Here is a 22885-nt window from a genome sequence, read left to right on the forward strand (position 1 = left end):
AATTATATTACAGAGACGGTCCCACTCCTGACAGCAAAGGCCCCTCCCACGAATCCAGATCGCTTGTAATTCGGATTCTCTCTCTCTCTCTCTCTCTCTCTCTCTCTCTCTCTCTCTCTCTTCATTTGACTCATATAGCAATTTCCAAAACCAAAGCCATCTTTCTGTCTCTCTCGTTATCTATAATTACCCTCTTGGACTTCCTCTCTCCTCTTAAAATTTCAAAGGTATGTCTGTTTTTTTCTTTCTCCTCTTCATATACATGTCTCTCATGGGTCTTTCTCATTTCATGTTGGTTTTTCATTAACAGGGAGAAATCTTCTTTTTCTTTGGTTATTTTGTAGAAATTTCATGGAAGATGAAGATTACAGATTGTGTATGTATCTTATTCTCTCTCTCTCTAGTCTTTAATCGTTTAAGTCATAGAGAATTGATTTTACACCCACCATGTTTGATACTAACACCCCTTTTATCCACTTTTGGTCAATACTGTCATGCTACTGTATTGTTGTGTTACTAGAAGTACAAGGAAAAGGGTGTGTTTAAATAGTGATTTCTAGTGTTTATATCAAATCATATTTACTTGGGCTTTTCTTTTTTGATATGTTTTTATTTGATTCGAAGGAATTTGTATTGGTGGTTGACTTCAATGATGGGGATTGAATTGCTTGATCTGGGTTGCTTTAGTTTCTGATTTTGATTGTGTTGAGAGAAGATAGCAATAAGGATGAATTTTATTTTAATTGAATTCTTATACACGACCGCCATGCGTATGTGCCGACATGGCCTGCATGTTCAAGGTGCGAGCCGCTCATCGGGCAGGCCCATATGTCAGATGTCCCAGCATAAGAATTGGGCAAGTCAATCACCAGGTGAGCTGTAGCATGTTCTAAATATGGCGGACACTCTTTAGTTCTCTTCTGGCTGTTGGAGTTTCCCGACTTTTCTGCCAGGGCACCTGCATGGTAGGAGCCCACCTGATGAGTGTCTTGTATCTTTGCACATGTACATGTGATCATGCATGTGGTTTTGACTCTTGATGCATATGGCTCATTTCAATTTCTCTAATAAGGTATGTAGTTTTGTATGATTGCTTGCCATTGACTCTTGATGCACATGGCCCATTTCAATTTCTCCAATAAGGTATATTGACTCTTGATGCACATGGCCCATTTCAATTTCTCTAATAAGGTATATTGACTCTTGATGCACATGGTCCATTTCAATTTCTCTAATAAGTTATATGTAGTATTGTATGATTGCTTGCCAGAGCAAAGAGCAAAACAGCTTTTTTAGTCCTGTTGTGGGGCCCACCTTCCTGTGATCCAGAGGTGTTCTATGATTGCTTGGCAGATGAAAGAGCAAACCAATTTTTTTTCTTTGGTTGTGGGGCCCACCTGTCTGTGATTCAGACCATTTATGAGGAATTTTATGATTGCTTGGCAGAGCCAAGGACCAAAACAATTTTTTTTGTTTTTTTTTTGTTTTTTGCTCTGTTGTGGGTCATGTACTGGTAAATGAACATATAGCCAACAATTAGACCCTTTCCACTGAGGTTTTAAGACTCGGACAAGTCCCATGCAACTCGTCCAAGATGACTCAGATTCAGTCGGACCTGGTCCGGTTCGACAGTACGATCAGAACTGAAAATAAGGGGTGGCTCAGCACGAATCGGCCGAGTTTCAACTTGATTCAGGGCCAAATGAATCAGTCTGAATCTTTAAACCATGCTTTACATATGTCAGGTAACAAAGATTTGTAGCGCGCATCTCTAACAGTATGTTGGTTGGAATTCCACTGCACCTCTTTGCTTGTGGGTGTTTTTTTGTCTCTCATGCAATACAGAGAACATTCATCCTATTAGTTCAATGAAGATGCTTTGATATTGACACCTAAATGAAATGGATTGTGGTGTTCAAGTGATAGCTTTATTTCTTTATGGCATGTTTGGATTCACCATCCAATTGAATTGCAATAATCAGTCTAGTAGGGCGAAATAATAAAATTTTATCAGCTTCATTAGCATTAATGTCAGCTTGAAAAAAATAAAATGTAACAGCAATTTGAGGGCTCTTCCTTTGTATAAATTATAGCAAGCCTCACTAAAATGCGGTTGTTACCCTTCTTTAGAAAGACTGTTCAAAGTCTAATTCTTTTGTGCATCCAAATGCAACATTCTCTAGTGCTTCATTTTGGCTTGAGATCAACACAAGGATGGATGTGAAGAGGTCGAGCACAGTCTCCCTCAATGATAACTACTTTGAATCCATGGAGTTTCTCTGGACTCCCTCGAATCCACGAGGGAAAGAAATAAATTCTAATAAAAATTGAAAATAACTTGATTGATGATAAAAACAAATTTACAATCCTTTAAATAGTGATATCAAACCTAGGAAGAAGTTTCAGAATAAACTCCAACTCAAACTCTCAAAAATTGTGACTGACTATAAATAGTAAACTTACTATTTTATAGATGGTCATGATTTCTATTAGACTTCATGGTTTTGGGCCAAAAATAGTAAGCGTCCAATTTGGCCTAACCACGTTATTTCCCCCAATTTTTCTAAGCCCTTTTCATGTTGGGCACGACTCCTAAAACTCAATGGATCAAAAGTTATGATCAAACTAAAAATTACTATAAATAGTAAAAACGGAAATAAAAAGGATTTTTGACCGTCGATCTGATGGAATTTCGCAAATTCGGCATGGGCAACCCGGCGTAGCAGGGCTGATGGCCTAAAGTAGCTTCTCCTACCTCAAAATCATATATGGTATGTTGAATAACTCATTCCAGCTTGCAAGATATGCCTGTTTTAAGGTTCTGACGGTCCGGATCACTTCCCCCTCCGATCGGGCCTCCTCTGGTCCATCTTGGCCATGAAATTGTCTGTGACCCGCTCTACATCAGAGATGAACTCACCATACTCAATTTTCTTAGGCTAATGTGCTTTTAGATGCATTTGCACATCTTCAAACTCGCGTGTACGTACATGATCAGTGGCATGGATCTAGCACACGTTTGCATGTTTGGTGTATGTGCTGCAAAGGCCCCTTTGCATCTCACTCACGGGGTCCAGTCACCATATTCATATGCACACTTCTCAAACGCATAACATATGCAATGTCCACACTCCACACATTACATATGTTCACCCAAGTTTTGATTTTTTTAAGCACACTGACCTATCAAGATATGCTATCAAGAACGATTTGGCCGGGTTTATTGTTTGGTATGGATGTGATTGCATTCCCATGCCAAAAGATTTTATAGATATTTAGTCCACTCAGACCTACATTTTCTTGATTCCCCTCACAGTTTCCAACAATGGCGGATTCGACAAACAAGAAATCATGCCTCTGCAATGTTCTTCCAGCCGCTGTTTTACTTGGTCTAGTTTTCTTCATTGGGAACACTTTCGTTGCAACCGACTATAATGAGGTATTAATTTCTAGTTGGTTAGTATCTGTTATGTATGTGTCTTGCTATCATAGCTTACCATTTTACTGTTGAATTGTACTTTTTGAGTGGGATTCTATATCTCATTTCCATTATTATGAGGATTTTCACTTTCTGCATTTGGTGGATTTAAAGGTTCATGACTGCAAATCATGGACATAACATGTTTGTCAGAAATGGACAAAGGATGTCACAATTGGGGAACTTAGAAGATCCAAAATGTTGGCATTTTCATACTGCTCTGGAGCTATGGTCTAATTTGAATTTCTTCATATTAGATTACGATGCAAATTTATGTGGGTCATCTATGATCATGGTTAACCATTAGATGGGAGAGGTGGTCCACCATGGAATGCACATGGCCCCAATTTCACTCTCATTTGATGATCATAGCTGTTAAAATAAGTGCCTGAAAAAAGTGGATGGTATGTCTGTTTGCATGCCCTTATTTGTTTACTAGTCATTTTTCAATTGTGGTTATTTTGAAGTCATGTCTAACCAACGGTGGATTTCTCTTATCCGATGGTTTTGTTGATAATGGATTGACTCGCTTGTGCCCTAGATAAGAATTTGCATTATAATAAGGTACAAGAAATTATCGAAAGCAAACCTTCTTACATAGGTTGCTGGAAATTGGCTTTTGAAATGAACGAATGCTTCCTAAGCAATGTACTTGTTTTAATGGATAGTGTTTTCTCAGCACTCGCTCTACATATTAGTTATTACAATTGGTTTATGACTAGTCTGATTTGGATTCAACTCATCCAAGTCGACGCAGACTCGGTCGAGTCCAATATAGTTCGGCACCATGAATCAGCATTGAAAAAATTGGAGGCCCTGCCAAGTCACGACTCGTGTCAGGAGTGAGTGCGTTGGACTGAATTGTCAAGTCTTAAAACCATTCTCTCACATCTAAGCCTTACTGTCTATGTTTCTATGAAACAATCGGGAGACACTCTATTACATTTTGGCCATCCAACAATCAGAGACTTGTCTGGATGCAAATTCGCAACTTGGCACACATGATGTTGTCCTTTATTTAAGTAATTAATATTCCTAGTATTTCAATATCTTGGAAACACATCTCACATTCAAAGCGTTTTAGGATCCATCGTGCAGAGAATATCAAAATGGGAAATGATCGAGGTTGATCCGTTGCCAATTCCTCAATCTGATAATAGATGCAAGGTACAGCACTTTCGTAGGGGCTCAATTTTGTTGCATTTTCTCATGAATGAAATGTTAGTATTGTTTACTATAGTTCGCATTCATCTGTTGTTTCAGGACCGATGTCGGCCTCATGGGACTGATTCGTTACCAAAAGGTATCATCCGTGAGACCTCCAACTTAGAGATGCGACCATTATGGGGTTTCCCAAAGAAAAAGGTATGTGAAACAAATGCAAATTTCAATTGGCGATGCAAGCAAAATTGAATTTCCTTCATTGTTAGATACGGATTATTAGATACCTGTGTTGCTTTTTGTCATCTATGGATGGCATTAAAAAAAAGAAAGAAATGGTCTGCTAATGTCTTGTTAAATGGACTCTTCGAGCAGTTAGTCATCACGTGCAGTTGTCACAAACAACCTCCATTGGCATATACAGTACACATGTACAAAATCCTGACTGCTCTTCTGGTGCGCCCCACCTTGAATGGGCATTCAGCCAAAAGTATACCAATTAGGCAAAATCCTAATTAGATTACAGATTTCAGTTCCATTGATCAGGTGGGCCATGGATGTATGAGAAGATGGTTAGAAAAGAAGGTAACAAATCCTCTATTTGCAACAAACATGTGTCATGCATGTGAGGAAGGGCCTTGATTTTTTAGGCCAGGTCATGTTCACAGTCCTCATACTTGAAGAGCCAGGATCATGCACATGTGCTGCATTAGCAAATATGCGGCAAATCACCTCACATGTATTACCATGTTAGTTTTCCTGCATTTCATATTGATTTCTGATATTTTGAATCAGGGGAATGTGAAAGCTTTAAATAACTTACTGGCCATTGCAGTTGGAATAAAACAAAAAGAAAATGTGAATGAGATTGTTGAAAAGGTATATAACGCTTCAAGAGCTTTTCTCTAAGAGTACAAGCATATGCAATAAAGCTCATGTACAACATCACACATGACAGCATGGCACAATAGGCCCAAGATCCTATCCATCCATCCATCCGAATGGAACCACTATATTGATACCCTAGCTTAAGAATCAAGTTGATACACTGATCAGATGGGCCTTATCACACATGCATGTGCACTTGGCAAAGCTCATATCTTCAAACCATTATGCCCTTATACTTAGTTCAGCTACATTTTTTTATGATCTGTCTCTTCTGTTAAAGAAACTTGCATTTGATTGTTTTGTTTCCATACCAAATTGCAGTTCTGCTCCAGTAATTTCACCATAATGCTTTTCCATTATGATGGCGTTGTGGATGAATGGAACGATCTACCATGGAGTGAGAGCTGTAGCCAATCAAACCAAATGGTAAACAGATTTTTTCTTTTTCCTTTTGAAAGGTAATGATTTTTTTATTTTTAATTAAAGAAGAGCTCCAAATGGCCTCAACAGTGGATACAAAAGCTAAAGCCCAACAGAAGAATTACACATGTTGAAACCCTTTAAACAAGAAGCCCAATCCAAGGTTTCTAGTTTTGCCTTTCCAAAGACATCCAGCGCTGACCTACGTTGATTCCAGAAGCACCTATTGTTCCATTCTCCCTAAAGACCCAATAATTGCCAACATGGCTAACCTCCAAACCACTCTTCCTTTTTTTTCCTGACGCCCCTTCCTCCATGCCATGCTTTTAAAAAAAGCTCTTTATGGACCCTGGCATCACCCAAGACACCTTGAAAAGGAAGAAAAATCTCTCCCACACCTTTCGAGCAAATGGACAATGAATGAACAAATGATTTACCTACTCCACATTTTGAATGCACAATACACAGATGTTGAGAATAACCATCAACCTCGTTTAAAGATTATCGATAGTAAGCACCCTGTTCCTACCCACCAATTAGGCAAAAACCACAACCTTGGTGGGGGAGCCATAGACTAAATGAACAATATGTGACCACAACAAGCACCCACCGGAAGCTTTCTAACCATCCTATAGAATGACCAAATAGAGAAGCGAACTGACTTATCCTCTTTCCAAACCATCTCATCCCTCTCACCTTGATTAGGACGGATATCCTGAAGACGTGCCAAAAGCTGAATAAAATCATTTACTTTTGTCATCCAATAAATTCCTTCAATAGGGTGAAAGCCAAACCATGTCATCACCTAAAAAAGAGAAGCAACGAACAATAGGAATGTTCACTTCCGGAGCTTGTCTAGCAAACCTTGGAAATTCAACGAGAAGTGGTCCCTCACCTAAACATATCCTCCTAGAAGCAAATCATTTACCATTGCTAAGAGAGGATCTGACCCCTTCTATGAATTTGGCTCCCAATCTAGCAACTGCACCCCGGCCCTAGAGGGCCTATACAAGGAAGAAACTCACCTAAATTGTTTGTTACACAGTTGTAATCGAAGATGAATGCTAATCGCGCACAACTTTTTACACACGAGTTCCCATGAGGAGATGGTGGGTGTTTATATCCGACCACTCATTGAACAGGCTAGATGATGTACAGTCCATGGTCCCGAAAGTAGGCCAGTTGGACAATCCCAAGTTACATATTCAACAAAAAATATGACCACCATTTTTGGGCCCTATTTTGCTCTAGCAGTTGGAATTTGTAGACAGCCTGATTTTTGGACCATGGTGCATAAATGGCGTCTCTCGTGCATTTGAATTGCTATTCTTCCAAGTATATTTACTGCCTGCATGGGTGAATTTGTTATAATTCATTATTATGACAAGACAGGTGGTTCGCCAAGCGTTTCTTACATCCGGACATAGTTGCGGAATATGACTACATTTTCCTATGGGATGAGGATCTTGGAGTCGAAAATTTTAATCCACGACGGTATGTATGTTCTGCAATGCATCTTTGCAAGTATTTGTGATCTCCACCATTCTAACAAACATGCCTAGTGTCAGTGCTTTTGATCCGGTGGGTTCCCACATTGGTGGTCCATAGCCTAGATATCAGAGTTGTCATGCAATTCTGACTATTTGATCGTTGTGGGTTTTGCCTATTGGATGTGGCATGCTGTTCATTTGAGTTACCCTTCCATTTTCAGCCAGTGAATGGATGGCTACCACAGTTGATTGCCTTGATGTTTAGGCCATGGTCCCATCCATTCGATGTCTTATAATCTATGATGGTCCTGGCCTGTGTACTCTCACAAGTAGTCTTTCTTTATCTATTCTTACATCCAAGTTGACTCGGATTCAGTAAACCTGATCCAGTTCGATACCATGAGTCATGCCTGAGTAACCCTGACTCCGGTGCGTTGCAGCTCGACTCGAGGCTGAACGAATCAATCCCGGTTACGGAGTCAAAAACCATGAGCAAGATAGATCATCCAATCAGTTATAAAATAAAGTTTCTATGGTTTGGTGATTTCATTGTTAGGTCCTGTATTCAAGCTCAGTCTTCCTTTTTTTTTTTTTTTGGAATTCTTGCAGTTATATATCAATTGTTCAAGAGGAAGGGCTAGAGATATCACAGCCAGCGTTGGACCTGCTAAATCATGGGTGCATCATCAAATCACTGTCTGTTCAAGGAGAACAAGAGTGCACAGGTTATTCTCTCTTAAAATCTTTTCAGGATTCCAAACATACTTCTGCCTCAATTAACTGTGGCTGGAATTTAGTTAGAGCTTGAACCTTTGCGACATATTCTGTTATCCAAATAGTTCATATGGTGGGCCTCATGGCAGAGATATCCAAAGTGTCTCGCTACTTGCATGATCCTAAGCGTTTGATTGAGTCACAAAGACAATCAGTCATGGTTGTCCATTTTCATCAGATGGCAAGGATCATATATGGGGAGATGTTGGGTTCTGGTCCAATCATGCCAGGGGCCCCTACATCAATTGCGTAGTTACCAAAATGTGGGGCACACCTGTAGATTCCCTCATCAAATAGAAAAAAAAAAAAGGTCCTCTCTTTTGACCAAGTGTTTTATAATGATCAAACCGGGCAGAAGGGTGGCCCAGGTGATGTATTCACAACATCTGACTTGTCCATTAGATGAGTCGCCTCACCTTACTCCCAGGCCCCAAAAATCAGCCCAGCAGGAATTCAGGTGGGCCGCACCATAGGGAACAAGTTGAGAGGGAACACCCACTAGAGTTTTTGATCAAGCTGACTTTCAGGCCCTGGGAGTAAACTGAGGGGAACCATTTAATGGATGGGTTGGATTTCATACATGCACCACGTGGGTCCCACGTCTTCATGGTACCACTGTAACCTTAAGGTGGTCTGGCTCCACTGGAGCACATCTCTTATATAATAAGCTCAAATAAGATAAACACGAATGTATTGCAGATACCTACTTGTAGACTGGAGTTAATATTGTAGGATTTTCTCTATTGAATTTACAGGAGAATTTACAAGTATAGTGGAGGTGCAAGGTGTTATGGGAATAGTACGGCTCCTCCATGCACAGGGTAAGACTAGCCACTCTTGATTCTTTCATTTTAGTTGCATTTGTCAGTCCGTTCTTTCACATTTTGTTCTTATTTTTCCCATCTTTTCTTTTTGTAATCTAATGAGATTATTTAAGAAGAGAAATGCTCTGATGCTCTCAAAGCACTTTAAGTTCTAATTCTCCTAGTTGCATTGGGACGCAGTCTAATTCATTGAATCCAGACCTTTCATTAGATCCAACACACATTTCATTGACCACCATGCGAACATCACACTAACCCAACAAATATTAACCATTCATCAAAGGCCTTTAATATGGATGGTCAAGATTGTTAACACAAAAATAGGTTAATCAACAAATTGGTCTGTCTATTTGTTAAGGCCTATCATTGATTGGTTATGATTCTAAATGTAATCACTTTTTGTAGGCAATTGTAGCCATCCCATCCATAACTTGGAAAAAAGGACGGCTATAGAAAATAAGGCCAAAACAAGGAAGGATTAGTTAATCTGATCAGTGTGATTTTTACATGGTGGTCCATCAGATGTGTTCTGGACTTAATAGACAGTTCAGATCTATCAATTGGACCATCCAAGTGACCTATGCAACTAGAATCACTGGACCGTTTCTCGTTTAAGAATATATGTACCATAAATTACATCCATGTTGCGTATTATAAAGGTTCTCCTTTAGGATGCTTTAAAAAAAACACACACACACCCACTCACACCCACACCACAAAAAGTTCTTGTATCCATGACTTCTAAGTTGAAACTCTTGTGAATCTACCATTGGTCCATGAGTAAGGACCCTCCTTTAGGATGCATTTGGTTTTACCAAATATCATGATATTTCATGGTGAGCTACACATGTGGCTGGAGTCTTCATGTGGCATTGCCACATCAACTACATCAAATCAGGAAATTCGAACACTTGAATCAAAGATTCTCCATTTCAAATTGTAAAAATGACCCTTTTCGCAGACTTGTACAGACCCAAGTGTTGGCTGTGCATCCAGGACTGTGGCACATTGATGCATGGATATGAGCTACTCATGAGTCCTGTTCCAAAGGGAGATGTCCTCTTCTTTTTTTTTTGGTTTCTTTTCTGTCGGCGGTGAAAAAAAAGAAAAGAAAAAAGAAAGAAAGAAAAAAAAATAACCCTCCTTAGTTGTTATATCTGCATAAACTAAAGAAAACACGTGGTGCAGGTGGGTAGAAATGATGGCACCTGTGTTTTCGAAAGCAGCCTGGCGTTGCGCATGGTATATGGTCCAGGTGCGGCATATCATGCAAATCTTTTCTATGTATATGATAAGACCCTAGTTCTGAATTTTCATTAGGCTGTGTTTGGATGCACAACTGAATTGAATTGCCAACATTTAGGTCATTCAAGAGGAAAAGCAGTGAACACATTGTAACAATAGTTCCTAGTATTCATAACGGAGAAGAAGCCCTCTAACTGCAAATTCATTCCTTTTCTACTCCATATGAATGCTAAGGACGATAACTACATTTCGGTCACTTGTACTTTTTGGGAACAATGATCGCAATTTGATTCGATAGCATGGTTCTAAGTATAATCCAAACTGAGTTGATTCGGTTTCACCGGGCAGCTAGTCACTGGACTGAAATAGAACTGAAAGCAGGACTAAAACAGAACAGTCTGGGGCGAGCCATATTGGTTTTCATCTCGAGGGAAGTCTCACTCAAAAACCTCAATTGAAAACCATGTTCAATCATGCATCCAAACACATCCTTAAATGTTTGATTTGATTTTATTTATCATCCCTCTGTTCCATCACTCTCGCAAGCCTTTTTTTTCTGATTTGTTTGGCAGAATGATTTAATCCATGCATGGGGCCTGGACATGAGGCTTGGTTACTGTGCACAGGCAAGGCTGCAATCCTGAAATTTCATACTACAACTACATCTTAATCTACTAATTAGAAGGGGAAAAAAGCTGATATCTAAGCACTTCTATGACAGGGTGATCGAAGCAAGAATGTCGGAGTTGTGGACAGTGAATACATTGTTCATAAAGGCATCGCTACGCTCGGGGGCTCAAACAAAAACAAGGTAAACTAGTTTTTGTAGCAAATCTGAAGTTCATGTATGCATTGAGTTTATGACTGGTAGTGCTACTATGGCAACCCACATGTGCCAATGTCGTATGTACTCGACATTCCTGGCCATTCATCAGGTGGGTCTCATCTTGTATGTGTTGTGGCTGGAAAATCAGGCTACCTGCTACATGTGGATGAGTAATATGGACTTATGGTGGTATGTGTTATAATGCAATCCGAGGCTTTACATGGTATATGCAGGTTTTTTTATATGGATTTATGGTGGTATGTACAGACCATATATCTGTTGCATCCCTCAGTGGACGGGCAATGCCCCAAAAATCTCCCAGATCAGTAGATCCTATTCCTAGCGACCATTTTTTTTTTTTTTTCCAGTTGGGGTGTGGACTGCTTCCATATTTCTCAACCATCTATTTGTAGGACATGAATCAAAAGGTTGTGATTGTCCAATCAAGAAGATTTTTCTATTAGCATGGACCATCTGTGGTGGGACACATGTCCTCGAGCATCTACACACCTAATTAATTTGAGTTACTCACCAGTGCTGTTTTCTCATCCATACAGTTGAATGCGGAAGTGCTCACCCATCCATCTCGGTCAAAAAGCAGTTTCCGAGCATCGGTACATTTTAAAAAAAAATCCAGCTTTCCTTGATTTGTCTTCCATGATTCATCACATGAACTGATTTCTTTGTAATTGAACATGCAGGCCCAAGAAGATGCTAGGTTTGCGGTAAGTGTTGAATGTGACCCGACATTTGAAATTTTTATTTTCAAACCACCAGGAATCATTCAAGTTCGGCCTTCTTTTCTTCTGGCTGATCATCAGTCCCTAGAACCTGACCCGCCAAGGTCCAGATCATGCCCAGAGTCCTAGGCCCAGTTCTATGGTTTGTTTTAAGTCAATGCGTGGTTCTGTGGCTCTGTTTAAAGTCGAGGCCTGGTTGGTAAATGCGCCAAGACCGTACTGGTCCATTGCAATTGTTACATATGTTTTGATCCAACTTTCCTTATTACAGTGTCAATTATATGTGGACTGTGGATCCCAGCTGGGTCCACCATTGATCAACAATGTCCGTTGGATGTGGGGTCCACTCTAGATTGCGCATGCCCAAAATTAACCACCATTGAATGATCACAGCCATTCAACTAATGGCATGAAAAGTGGGCAGTAAGAGCGAAAATGGTTATGATCATTCATTTAGTGTAACACGGGGCCATGTCAATTTTATGGTGGGCCCCACTGACTTTGGATGGTTATTGAGATCAGAAAGTGCATCAACTTGAGCCACACTTAGCTGGAACAAGACTATGATGATGATAATAATGAATGGTGTGATTAGTAGTGAACTCATGTGCAGGTAAGGAGGCAGTCTTTCGTTGAACAGGAGATTTTCAAGAAAAGATGGGAAGCAGCTGTTAGAGACGACGAATGTTGGACCGATCCATATTCACAATCCACAAAGGCGAGAAGTCATTAGTGTTTTAGAATTCAATCAAAGGATCATCTCAACTTGCACACAATTGGATAAAACCAGGCTTAAAGCCCATCACATGCATCCAAGGAACAAAAGGACGTGATGTTGCAGAAAGCTGAATGGGGTGGATTCTTTGAAATTCTCAACTTGGGACATCCATGGGTCGACATACGATGATCTGCTTGTATGGTCGCGAGCAGGTTCGGATTTCTCTTATACTGAAATATAATTCTTGTAATTACATTATTCTTTTCTGGGCAATAATAATAAAAAAATATTTTTCTCTGTATATGAATGTGTATTGGTTTTCTACAGTTGTCTGAATGTATAGTTACAGGATATGTTGCAATCGAAGCTCTCAATCCAGGGTCATGTTTTGAGGATCCAAACGGTTTATATTGATTGGCCTCCCCATGGATGGGAGATGCCAATTAAAACTACTCAAGATTGGAATATTTCAACCCTTTGATCATTTAGCTCTTTTTCATTGAAAATGGAATATGTCATTAACAGTTGTGTTTTATGGGCCATTGGTTGAAAGTTGGATGTTTGAGACAGCCATCATCAGCTTTGTATCTTGTCAATATCAACGGTTTGGATCAACGAACATGACCCATTTCGAAGGCTATAGCACCGCTTATCCTTCTCGGGACGCATCATCCTTTGGTAGTGTCCTTGGGACCAGGTTATCTGACTGAGGAGTTGATCTGATTGGTCCCAGTGTCTGAAGGGGTTGCCTTGAAAATCTTCCAAACTGGAAGGATTCTAGCCCTTCAATCAGTGGTCCACAAATGGACAGTTAATGTGGAGCCCATACCATCAATGGTTTTTATCACTGAACAATGGTTGTATGGATTCTGTACCATTTGTACATGCTGCAAATGATCAGGACCCTTTATTTCTTCCTTAAGCACTGTCCCCCAACATGATGAAATTACTGAAATCACCATTTTGCAGATATCTTCCACTTCTATCCCCATACATATGACACAGTGCAACATATGGCCCATTCATTTGCATGGTCCTAAGGTAGTGTCCAATAATCAGATGGCTTGATTTTTGGCCATGGATTGGTGTCCTCCCAATGAATGGTTCTGATACCACACATGCCACATGTTGTCAGATGGAAGGTAGGATCTATTCCTATATTAAGAGTTACTCTACTAAGAGGATCCTTCTCTGGAATTGCATCTAAAAATCTTCTTCTTAAACACTAAATATCATGAAATTTCATAATTAGTAAGTCTAATTTGGTGCAAAAATTTCATAATCTGCAACCAAACACGCCCAAAATTCTGCATTTAGAAGTGTACTCAATCATAGAAAGGTCATTATCATTTGAGCCATCAAAGGGGCTTTAAAATCTTACAAAGTTTTATCCAGATAAGCTATTCTAGATGCATTTGTCCAACTAAAGCTTTTCTGCATAGGCATTTAAACCACAAAACTTCTGATATTTTTTCAGAATTCTCAAACATGGTGCGGCCCACTCGAGTAATTCATTTGCCGACTTGTTGGTGCTGGGCCTACCCATGTTGGGGAATTTTGAAAAGCCAGCATTCCAAAGTTTCCCAGTCCATACATGGAATGGAATAATCCCATGTCTAAACCATATGCTGAAACGCGTTTATGGTGCATAAACGATGCCGACGGTCTGGTTCGAATGTCCTGTCTCTGCTTTCATCAATGCTTACCTGTTGATTCCATCAGTATCTTGTTTTGTCTGGTAATTAATTGAAAGCTTGATTCGGGTCTCAGTAAAAATGTCCATTAATTCAATGGTCAGGATCAGAAAGTCATTGCTATTTTCAGCGATCCGATGGTAGAGACGGTTTATATAGTGAATTTTGGGAAAAAAGAGAAAAGAAGAAGAAGAAAAAAAAAATCTACCTTTTTTAGACAGACTCTTAATTAACAGTTCCAAATTCAGAGCCAACTGGTCCCATCTCTTTCCAGTTCTGTCTTCTGATGTTGGGAGTAAAGAGAGCTGTCCACATCTTTCTGGTCTCAGTTACAACCTTTGAATGACTATGGTTTCAGTGATAGCCGTTGCAACGGTTACAGCACCCCGTCATCTTCTCTTCTACTATAATAAAAGCCTGTCTCACACCATGGAAAGTTTTTGTAATGTGTTGCTTGTGTGGGGCCCACTGTAATGTGTGTATGACATCCAACTCGTACAGAAGGAAAAAACAATGGACAACCATCCAAAGACATCTGAATTCAACCCCTTCTGGTATAGGCTAGATACCATACTCAATGTGGGTCCCACGTTCCACTAGCTGCACAACTTTCATATGCAACTAGTTGCTTGTATCTGAGATACCTGTGTTCTACTTCTCTCGTCTTTCTATATTTTCTTTTTATTATCTTCACCATGCAGATGGTAAGTTTTGATTAGTAAGGCCACCCATCTCAGAAATTAGGTTGATTCACTTATTAGGTGGGCCACACCTATGTATTAACTCATACAGTAAGTTGTCTATTGGTTCCTTTGGTGCGACCTGCCTAATGAACGGACCAACATGATCTTTTTGCGCCAGGTGATCTTCATGGTAGGGCCTACTATTTGTGTATGTTACATGTTCTAAGGAAGTGACACGACGGGTGGGTAAGATGACATGACATCAGAAGTAATTATAAGTGTATTTTTATATAATCTGTACTTCAATAACTACCTACTTTTATATAATCTATACTTCAATAACTACCTACTTTTTATGATCGAGAAGACTAATAACTGCTATGAATGTTGCTATAAAAATCATTAATCAATATTAAAGTTCAATCATCTTTTAGTCATGCATTTTCTCCTTCCATTTTATAGTCAGATTGCACTGAAACAATTGAGATATTCCACCTTTACAAAACTGATTACAAGATCATAAAAGGAGATGAACAAAACCAAGCCATTAACAGGGTTTAAATTATAACTGGGACACTCTAATTATTGATGGCTCAATGATCTCTGTTCTTCGTTCGTTCGTTGGTTCGCTGGGCCGCCATTCTCAGCCTAGGATGCCATGTTTTATTAGGATTGCTTGCTTTTATGGGCCATAGATTGGATGGTTAGCATCATCTTACCAGAGTGATTGTTTGGATTCACAGGCAATACACAATGGGCCTAACGAGTAGATGTTTCAAGATGATGGTTGTACCTATTTTTCTTTTATTGATCTCAACTGTCCATTTCTACATGGAATTGATCGACGGTTAGGATTGTTTGATTGATTGGATTTGTGAATCATGACCTACTAAGTAGTATAAAAGAAATGGACAGTCCTGATCAATGATGGCAGTATGCAAGATTGGAGATTTTTTCGTCTACAGAAATGGCCCTCCATGCCTCGATGGTTCAGACCGTTGATCTGATGGACCCACCATTTACTGGCCATCAGCTCAATATCTCATTAGCCAGACAATCCCAGCCGTTCAATGAGTGACCTTTAAACAACTATTACGGTAAAAATACACAAACAGTCCACATCCAAATTCCAATGGGAAAAGAAGAGCCTGAGATTGGATATCCATGGTCCTCCAATATCAGATATTTTAAAACCGCTGTCGATCCACAGCTAAGACCATTAGATCAACGGTGTAGATCATGCAATTCCAATCCTAATCCACCTCAAACCGAATTATAAGAAGATGGCATCAAGGAACAAATCATCATTCTGCTTTCTTTTGTCTACATAGAGAGAACCCAAAAAGAAGAAAAAATATATATAGAGATATAAATAATACTCATCTTTTCATTGATCTTTTGCTGTTAAAATTCCTTAAGAGAACAAAATTCTCAAAAGCAACAGTTGCCATGGCCCACCTAGATCAACGTTGGTACTAAAATCTCATGCTACCATGGCATTTCAGCTCATGCCAGCATTCAACCATCTTCCCTCTTGCAATCAGCTTGATGAGCACTCTTGAGAATGTCACCAGAGTCTTAATGGCCCACCCAGATTAACATCTGTACTTAAATCATGACGCTTCATTGGGTCCATCAGAACTCCGGTGGCCCGTGATCGGGACATTGTCATGCCGGCCAATTCGATCAGAGACCCAATACGATGTAATACATGATTGTGATGGGCAATGACACAATCATTCCAAAGATAACACTGCAAAGATCAATAGAGGAAAATGGGGGATTAGAGGCTGTTGAAATCAAACAAAAAACATACAATCAAGCATCATCGATGAATGTAATTTCTCCTGAAGTATGCAAATATGGGTGTCCAAAATTGGACTGATCAGGCCACTAGAAACCATCCATCTTGGGTGATTTTGGGCTATGGTTCATCCAAGAGCTGACCCATCTATTGAATGTTTGCACAGTTCACTAATGGAGGGAGGATTTGCAAATTCCTTAGACATTTAGATTTAAACAAACAGAGGGAAATATTGAGTTTGTGTTCATGGCGAATTCTAAGACTCGAAATTGGATTTTTTTTTTTTTTAAAAAAATGGTTAGATCTATATGACTTACGCTGTGCTTAGTACATCTGGATGCAGATTATATTCCCTTGCAAATACAAACGGCACAATCCCTTGTGGTAGAGCAGCCTGAAAATGGAAGAAATTGCATGTTATGATATTATATATAAGAGGCTGAAAATGTGTTTGTGTGTGTTTTGAAGATTGAGCTGAAAATGCAATGGACCCACTTGAACAATGGACACTCTAAGGATTGTGCCTCTGAGCCCAACCCCAACGGATGCGATTGCCATGACAGCCGGGCCGGCAAGGAACCTCGCAACCATTCCGTATGCAGCGAGTTTAGTCCCACAGGCTATGATTCTTGGCTGCAAGGCCATGAACAATCCTGAAAATTCAAAAAATTCAAAGGCAGTCCAAGTTAATTCAAAACACTTGAAAAACATAGACTGAAAATCATGATGAGCATATCAATGATCTTACCTAGACTGAACATGGCCATCCCAAGACCTGCATTTGACAAGATCGTGACGGAATTTTCCATGATTTGGGGCTTCTTAACACCCCATCTACAGTAAGAAAGATGTTAGAAGAAAATCAGATTCAAGAGATAGAGATTGAAAGAAATTTGAAATTTAAGGCCTTTGAAAATCACCTGCAAGATACAAGAGCCCAGCTCAAACCCAACAAGCTTGCATATGAATTTGGGTTCCTGACAAGCTTATACCAGACCATATTCAGAATCTGCCTCATCATCTTCGATGAAACTGAAGATGGATTCGCGTTTGGCTTCCGGCCTTCTATTTTCTCATTGCTCTCTGCCTTTTCTGCAGCAGTATCCTCTTCTCTGCTGCATACTTGCATTGACTGCTCACAAAATCCTGTAATTCCAAACACCCATTTTAAAATTCATAGGAAGAGAGTGAAAGAATGCATCCCAACTCAAACCACTCTCCACAAAAACCTGTAATTCCAGACACCCATGTCTAAATTCGTGAAGAAAGAGCAAAAGAACAGATCGAAATTTAAACCCCCCTCTAGAAGAACCTGTAATTCCAAGCTTCCATCTTTGTTTTCGTGCAAAAAGAGTAAAAGAACGTATCAAAACTGAACTCTGTTTCCATAAAAGCACCTAATCCCAAACACCCATTTTCAAATTCACATGGAAAGAGCAACACATCTAAAATTCAAATCTGTCGGAAGAAAAAAAAAAAAAAAAAACTATAATTCAAAATACCTACTTTCAGTTCCTGAAGAAAGACTAAAGATCACATCGAAATCCATCTCTCTCCCCGAGGACCTGAAATTCCAGACTCCCAACCTCAAATTCAAGAAAAATAGAGCAAAAGAACAAAGCTAAATTCAAATCTCTCTGTGAAAATCTGTTTTATGAAAGACCCATTTTTCGAATTCACGCAAAAACAACAAAAAACAGAAGGAAATTTTCAGATCTCTCTCCATGAAAAGGCTCCTCTCTCTCTCTCTCTCCCTAGATCTCAAGTTCATGCAAAACAGAAAAACAATGGATCAAAATCCAAATATCTCGTCTCATCGGCAATCATTCTTAAAAAGACCCAGTAATCTACTCTCTCTCTTTCTTTTTTTCTATTCCGTATCTTGCCTTCGGAATTGCAGCACCCGCATCGCCAAATGAACAGGTGAAGCTCTTTACCGTCTTCCTCTGCCGGCTTGAATCGTGCTGAACCAGGCCCCACCTTGCTATCACTCTGCAGCTTCTGCGAGTCCGGATCCGATGTCTCCAAACTCACCCCCACTGCCACCGTCGGCCTAGTCACAATCACACGCACCATCTCCTCCTCTCCCCCAACAACCTTTTGAATTCCTGCCTTCTCTTCGCTTCTTTCCAACTTCTGCATTATCAGAATCCGAGCAGCTCTGTACTCAAACAAGAACAGAAGCAGAGTATACCAGATTATACACTGCATGACGACGGTTTGGATCATGAGTCCTTCCTTGTCGTCACCGTACATGGATTTGAGAAGCGGAATTCCCATCACGAGCGTGTTGGGGAGAGTAGAGAGGGAGAAGGCGGTGATCACCCAATCGATAGTCCCTCGGCGGGAGAACTTAGACCACGCGAACAGGACGAACAGGACAAGGAGCTTGGAGACGGCGTCGGCAGCTATGAAGAGGAGGTCCATCTTATATGGGTTGATACGGGAGATGAACTCGAAGGAGAGGAGTGGGACGGCGAAGATGGCGACGAAGCGATTGATTCCTGAGCATTGATCTGGTGTGAAGATATGCCAGTATTTCACAGATGCATAAGCTAAGAACATGGTCACGTACAGTGGTACTACTGCACTTAGAACACAATACAGGTCTGTGAATTTTATCATTTTTCTTTTATTTTTTTGAATTTTCTTCTTTTGCTGAATTGAGATTGTGGGGAGTGTTTGTTTTTGGTGATGGAGAGATTTTGGATTTTGTATGGAGAGAGAGAGAGAGAGAGAGAGAGAGAGAGGGGGTATGGTAAGAAGTTTTAAAAGTTCCAACGGGTGTTGAGAAACTTAAAGAGAAATGCTACAGTGCTCTCAGAGCACTATAAGTTATAGTGCTCCTACTTGAATTTATTTACTTTGACAGTTTAATCGATCAATCTGAACTGTCCATTAAGTTTATAGTACATTCCGTGGGCTTCTAGATAAACATTATACTGATTGGATGGTTCAAACTAATTTTTATTTGGTGCTATTTTCTACAGCCATCTGTTTTCTAGGCCATGGATGGAATGGTTACAATTGCCTAATAAAAGTGAATTTTTTGAATTATAAGCAATCCATGATGGAAACTAACAAATAGATTGATCAAATTGTTGATTAGACCTATTTTGTGTGAGTGATCTTAACCATTTATATTAATACCATTGATCATGTGGTTCATATTTGACATATTAGTACAATATTTGAACTATATGAACTGTTCATTAAGTCCAGAATAGTTTCGATGGGCTGTGGGACAAAAAATCAAAGTGATTAGATGGTCCAAACCATCTTTGATTTCGCCTTATTTTCTGAAGCCATCTGTTTTCAATGCCATGGATGGGATGGTTATGATTGTCTGATAGAATTTATTCTTTGGAATCATAAGCAATCCATGATAGTCCCTAACAAATAGATGTATCAGATTGTTGATTGGACGTATTTTAATATTTGTCTTATTGGTGTGTCGTTTGCATTTGTAATTCAGGAAATGATTGGACTAACTGGGAGAACTGTAGTGCTGTCTGAAAGCACCGGAGCATCTCTCATACTTAATAATGCTGTTAATGAGATCAAACAAGCAATGGTGCAGGTGGGGCCCACCTAATGTAATGTAGACCGTTCTTGTTGCGGATCTGATCTTTGGAAGGGCTGTGCATTAACTTGATGATGGATGACTATAAGCGGTTATCCAGATTGAATGGGGGGCTGATCAGATGGTTAGGATGATTCGAAGGAGGACTTCTTTTGCTTTTTGGTTGGTATCTCCCATCTACCTTGGATCCCACCATATTAACGGTTTGGATCGCCAAAATTCGGGTCCTGCGTGGTGATTTTGTGGGGTTTGTTTTTAATGGGCTGATTTTGGGGTCATTTGTAGACATTCTCCATAGACGCCCATTACTTTCAAATCTACACCATTGGTTCATCAGGACAGTCTAAGATGCCCCCAACTTGGATGGCCCACGTTCTAAAAACTACATGGATTCGATCATCCTGACCATTCAATTGATGACCACTGATCAAAGGGTTATTAGTATCGTCCGAGTGGAATGAGTTTTGGACTATGGGCCCATCTCAGCAGGGGCCACATGATGGATGATCTTGACCATCCAATGGATCCCCGTGTGGTGGTGATGGGAGTTATTTTGAAAGAAGAAAGGTTACCTGAATTGGGGCCCATTGAAACTACTATGCAAGAATCACACCAATTGAACCATTCTGACCGTCCGATTAATAGCTCATTAAATGAACGGTTAAATCTACGGAAAAATAGGTCCAATCAACAATTTGAGCCGTCAGTTTGTTGGGCCCCATTGTGGATTGATGATGGTTCCAACGAATTACTTCTAGCAGACAGTATCCATCCCATCCATGTCTTGGAAAGTAGGCGGTCAGGAGAATGAAGGCCGACTTCCGGATGTACCTCTCATCAGTGTCCTTTTTACATGGTAGCCAGTGAATTTTTTACTGCACCAAGTGGACGGTCCAGATCAGCTGACTGGATATCTAAATGTCCCAGTGCAACCAGCAGCACTACTATACCTTGAATTAACACGCAGTAGGATTGTCTATAGCATGATCTAACGATCCGAACCAAATGATTAGCACTTTTATATAATGATCCGAACCAGGAAACCAGTGGGCCCCACCCATGAATGGTCAATAATAAAAAATTTGGATTGGTTGGACTATCCTAGCCATCAAATAAATGGATATTTTCTCATTGAATGTTAACCATAGATTAATTTTGTCAATATAGCTTCAGGATAGTAAAATTAGTGTGATTTTTGGTTTCTGATACATATACTATTTGACCTGTCAAATGAACGGTTTAGATCTACTTTATATACGCCATGTGTGCAATAATGACATGGAGGCGCAGTAGCTACCATGCATCCAAAGGCACTGGATCCGATCACTTGTAAGTTGTAACACTTTTTGACATTTAGACCCAGAAGTTCCAAAAATGCCCTTGCTTAAAAATAAAGGGGAGAATATTGGAATATGGAATAAAGGGCAATATTGGAATAACGAATACGAAAAAACTAACTGACGGAAAGAGGGGACAGACGCACCTCAGTGGAGATTTCCTGGCCCCACATGCAGTCTGCCCACGCGCACCTTTACACCCGGAACACGTTCCAATTCAGCACTTGCGTTGGAGATCTGAGCCGTTCCTAAGTTGGGTATCAGTATGAAGTTGAACTGGCACAAAATTCAAGCCCATCCGTTCATCAGGTGGGCCACACTGTACGAAAGAAATGGATGGACAGTTTAAGAAAACTTATGAATGTCTCCACGTTCAGAGCGGACGGGTGGGAATTTTCAGTGGGGCATCTTCGACAGCAATGCCCACCTTTTGTACGGCTCAAATGTCTGGCACGTGTGCAGGTTACCAAACGTGGACCAAGGTGCCTTGTGTCCGGCTAGTTTCTATATGGCCAGAACTTTGCATTATTTGAGGACAAAAGGACGCATTTTTCAGCTAAATGAAAGGTTATTTATGTATTTAACGGGGACTCAGCCACATTCTTTTCATCTACGGTTGAGATCTTGCCAGATCCTCTTATTTCATGAGTAGGATGGCAGAGATATTACACACTCAGCTTAAAATAATCTAAGGAGTTGATTTTTATAGATACAACCTAACATATTGTTATCTTCTACTTTATATCCTGCGGATTTGGACCAATTTGGAAAGATCTACCTTGTTTATATGGTGGGCCACATAGTGTATGGCTGATAATCAAAACAATCTTCAAGATTGGAGGATCTTATAGATTGTCACAAAAGAACATTTGAAGGAGATGGTTTCATTTCAAAAGAAATGACTCGTGATTAAAGGGTTGAAATAATTTAATCTTTACTCGAAGGGTCAAGTACTGTAGCATACGCCATATCAAAGATACCTTTTCACAACCCATGCCTTGCAAACGACTTCCTCTCTACACATGCAATGCACATGCAATATCCACTAATGTATTGGAATAGTTTTAAAGTATCATCTAAAGCGGGTACATATTGCCTAATACATATGCTAGTGTCTTCCATGAAAAATATACATGTATCAGTCCAAAGCGGTTCAATAAGGTGCGATTTGGGCGGTATTAGTGATAAATGGTAAATGATACAACACCCAATAGATTGTT

General features: G+C 39.9%; 1 protein-coding gene, 1 long non-coding RNA gene and 1 pseudogene across 3 annotated transcripts; 2 read left to right on the forward strand and 1 right to left on the reverse strand.

Moving 5' to 3' along the window:
* The first annotated feature begins 239 nt into the window (after positions 1-239).
* On the forward strand, positions 240-12865 carry LOC131246854 (uncharacterized; annotated as a pseudogene).
* Positions 385-1453, forward strand: LOC131246855 (uncharacterized). The gene is made up of 2 exons (XR_009171523.1): positions 385-1191; positions 1240-1453. It is a non-coding gene; the product is annotated as an uncharacterized LOC131246855 (long non-coding RNA).
* A 3365-nt stretch (positions 12866-16230) lies between the features above and the next one.
* On the reverse strand, positions 16231-19489 carry LOC131246856 (probable auxin efflux carrier component 1d). 2 transcript variants are annotated; one of them, XM_058247303.1, is made up of 6 exons: positions 18683-19489; positions 17666-17891; positions 17494-17579; positions 17241-17398; positions 17063-17139; positions 16231-16694 (listed from the first exon to the last, which is right to left on the reverse strand). In XM_058247303.1, exons 1-6 carry the CDS (start codon positions 19368-19370, stop codon positions 16628-16630), a joined length of 1302 nt encoding a protein of 433 aa, XP_058103286.1. In that variant the 5' UTR covers positions 19371-19489; the 3' UTR covers positions 16231-16627. The 2 variants fall into 2 exon arrangements, with proteins under 2 accessions (XP_058103286.1, XP_058103285.1); XM_058247302.1 differs by having other exon boundaries at positions 18632-19489.
* Positions 19490-22885: the final 3396 nt, after the last annotated feature.

The sequence above is a fragment of the Magnolia sinica genome, chromosome 5 (genome assembly GCF_029962835.1).
Source record: "Magnolia sinica isolate HGM2019 chromosome 5, MsV1, whole genome shotgun sequence".
NCBI classification, from domain to species: Eukaryota; Viridiplantae; Streptophyta; class Magnoliopsida; order Magnoliales; family Magnoliaceae; genus Magnolia; species Magnolia sinica.